General features: G+C 62.7%; 1 protein-coding gene across 1 annotated transcript; it reads left to right on the top strand.

The window, feature by feature from the left end:
- The first annotated feature begins 1,910 nt into the window (after positions 1 to 1,910).
- Tssc4 (tumor suppressing subtransferable candidate 4) lies at positions 1,911 to 2,865 on the top strand. The gene has a single exon (XM_015503068.1). It carries the CDS (start codon positions 1,911 to 1,913, stop codon positions 2,679 to 2,681), a length of 771 nt encoding a protein of 256 aa, XP_015358554.1. The 3' UTR covers positions 2,682 to 2,865.
- The last annotated feature ends 223 nt before the right edge of the window (positions 2,866 to 3,088 follow it).

The raw sequence follows: 3,088 nt of genomic DNA, 5'->3' as shown, positions 1-3,088 counted from the left end.
CAGGACTGTGGAGCCAGTTCCTCTGCCAGCAGCACCCAAGGCCAGGTGAGCCCATTGTGAGTTTGGCCCCGATCTGGACTTTCCCAGGCCAAGGGGGAGCTGGCCCAAGAGGGGCTGCTGGCTACAGTGGGTGGGTAGGGCTGGACTCTGGGGAACAGTCCCATGTGCTGAATGACCCTTTTTGGGGCTCTGTGCTGCCACAGCAGTCTTGACATCACTCCCACCTCACCCCTTGGACACAGCATCCCCAGAGGAACAAGTGCGGCCAGACAGGGAATTCAGTACATGATGTGCTGGGGGTAGAGCTGCAAGACCCTCCCCCAAGCATTTCAGGATGTCTCCCTATTTGGGTGCCTTAAGTATTCCATTAAGCTGGGTCACTCAGCCTAAAACCGTATTTTAAAGGGGCTGGTGAGGAAAATTTTAAAGCCTCCTGGAGGCCCACCCAGCCCAGAGTGGTGAACTGAGGCTCTGAGGCTAAGCAGTCTTTGGGCAACACCCACCCTTTTCTCCTTGTCCCATCTCTTACAACCAATGGGCTTGACTAGATGCCCCTGTCTTCGAGGTCCCCAGCCTAGGCCAGGCTGCTTTCCCCTTAGTCTCGGTAGGGCAGTATGAAAAACTGACTGGGACATTTAATTGGCTGGACCTGGGTGGAATTCTGTCACTGGCACCCAGCAGCCTCCTTGAGTCCGACTCTGGAAACTAGCCAGGCCCTACACTGGAGCACTGCAGGGTCTCGGCAAGGACCGCTGCCCCGTCCTTGCCCCTGGGGTTAGCTGATGGTTAGAGGTGCCTCCTCCTTCCTACTCCCCCTCAGTGTTGCCTACTAGCTGGGGTGCTTCAACGTGGGCTTCTGGAAGCAAAAACATTCATTCCTAGCAAGGTTCTGGGCAGGGCGGGATAAGGTGTCCCAAAGGTGCACCGCAGACCAGGAGGCTGAGGAACGGGCGTCTCCAGGAGAGGCCACAACAGGACCTTGTGGAGGAAGGTCAGAGGTGGGTGGTGCTTCAGCCGAGGGAAGACGCCGCCCTCGGGTGGAAGGGACAAAGGATGTCGCCCGGCTGGGGCCTGTGGCCTACTGAGGGGAGAACCTGCCGTGGAAGGCCGAGCCTCGCCCCCCGCCCAGCACCTCCTGGGTCAGGCCTCGGGTCAGGCTCGGGTCGTTGGGGTGGGGGACTCCAGGAGGTCAGGCTCCACGTGCATGGGGCAGTAGGCCTTCTTACTGCCTCAGAGGTACTGATACTCAGCATCCTGGGCACCTTAGCCATCCTTTGGAGCCAGTTTGGTCTGGGGTGGTGGGTTGTGGCGTCCAGGTTCTTTGAAAATAAAGTAGTACTGAGCACTAAAATATTCGTAGTACTCGGGGGTGCACGACCGGTCAGCGTTATACGGCGCCGGCTCCTGCTCCTGCGGACAGACCAACGCAGCACAGCACGGCCTACTGCTACCGCTTCCGGCCAGTACCGGAAGTGCGCCCGGAACGGATTCGCGCCCGTGGTGTGCGATGACGCACTTCCTTGTCAGAAGCGGTCGCTGAACTCGCGGTCTCCAGCAGGCGGCACTGGAACTCCGGCCAGCCTGCACGGCCAGCCGCAGCCCCGGGGCACTCTGGGAACCGCAGTCTTGACTCCGCCCCCTTCCTGTTCGTCACTTCCGGAGCCGAGGGACCGTGGGGAGGAGCGTTGGCAAAGCCCTGTGTGCGCGCCGAGTGCGCGTCCGGGCAGGCCTCAGGGTGGCCGTCGCGGCCTTGTGGGAGCGGTAGTTCCTCAGGCGGCGCGAGGACGGGCGGGGGGGACTCACTTTCCCAGAGCTCCCCGCGCGGGGCGGGAGGGACCGCATCCGGCGGCGGCGGACGCGCCAGTGTGCCGGNGCAGGAGAAAGGGTGGGCTCGGGAGGCATACTGCTGCATGCACCTGCCAGGGGCTCGCCACCCACAGCCCCCCTGGTCGCCGGCAGGCCTCCCCGGCGCCGCCGCGCGGCCCTTCCTCCTCAGAGGCGTGAGCTCCACCTTCTCCCAGCGAAGCCACAGCATCTTTGACTGTCTGGAGGGGGCGGCCAGGCGGGGGCCGACCTCTGCAGCTCCAACCGGCAGGAGTGACAACGGTGGCCCCAAGCGGCCACCGATGCCCTCGAGCCACCCTCCAGCGGCAGACCCTGACCCTCCGAGGGTGCCGCCTCTCCCTGACTATGTGGCTCACCCTGAGCGCTGGACCAAGTACAGCCTGGAAGACGTGGCCGAGGCCAGCGAGCAGAGCAACCAGGCAGCCAGCCGGGCGGTCCCCGCTGACTACACGCCCTCCTTCAACCAGCGTCCCTCCAGCGGTGGGGAGGGGAGAGTCGTCTTCACCAAGCCCGTCCGAGTTGGTGAGGCCAGAGCTGAGAGGAAGAGGGCCCTGAAGAAGGCGGATGTGCCAGGTGTTGGGGGCGAGGGTCCTGTGGAGCTGGCCCACCTGGTTGGGCTCGGGAGCCCAGAGGCCGAGGAGTGTGGTAGTGCCCTGGGGCTACAGGATTTGGGGACATCTTCAGGGGCTGTCCACCCTGGATCCTCACCAGGACCCCCAGGGGTGGAGATGGTTGGTTTCCATGGCAGCAAGAAGCGGAGCCGAGAGCACCTGCGCAATAGGGGCAGCAGCCCTGAAAGCTCAGGGGCTGGGATGGGAGGGGGACACTCAGACTGACCACACTGCCATTGCCTGCCCAAGCAGAGACTGCTGAGTGGGCTGGAGTATGGGGCCATGGTTGCTGGGGTGGATGGGGAATCATCCTCTTGGTAAGGAAGTTGATTAGCTGCCTGGAGGAGGTGTCAGAGTTCTGGCTACCCAGTGTCCATGGGGGGACAATAAAAGTTTTGGCTGTTCTTCAGGTTCTGTGTCTATCTGGGCCCCTCACCCTGAGGGCTCTACTGGCAGCCCTCGTTTGTCCTCCAGCCTCTCTTGACCCTCCCCGCCTAGTGGGGCTGCTCTGAGGGTCTCAGTGACCTGCATTGGTCACTGGGGGATCCACTAGAAGGACTGAAGTGGCAACAGCAGGCTGAGGCCCCGGTTCCTTCCAGGGCTGCAGTTCACAGTCTAGCGTCCATCCCTGT

This window comes from Marmota marmota, unplaced genomic scaffold (genome assembly GCF_001458135.2).
Source record: "Marmota marmota marmota unplaced genomic scaffold, marMar, whole genome shotgun sequence".
Classification (NCBI taxonomy): Eukaryota; Metazoa; Chordata; class Mammalia; order Rodentia; family Sciuridae; genus Marmota; species Marmota marmota.
This window is presented reverse-complemented; position numbering and strand designations above follow the sequence as displayed.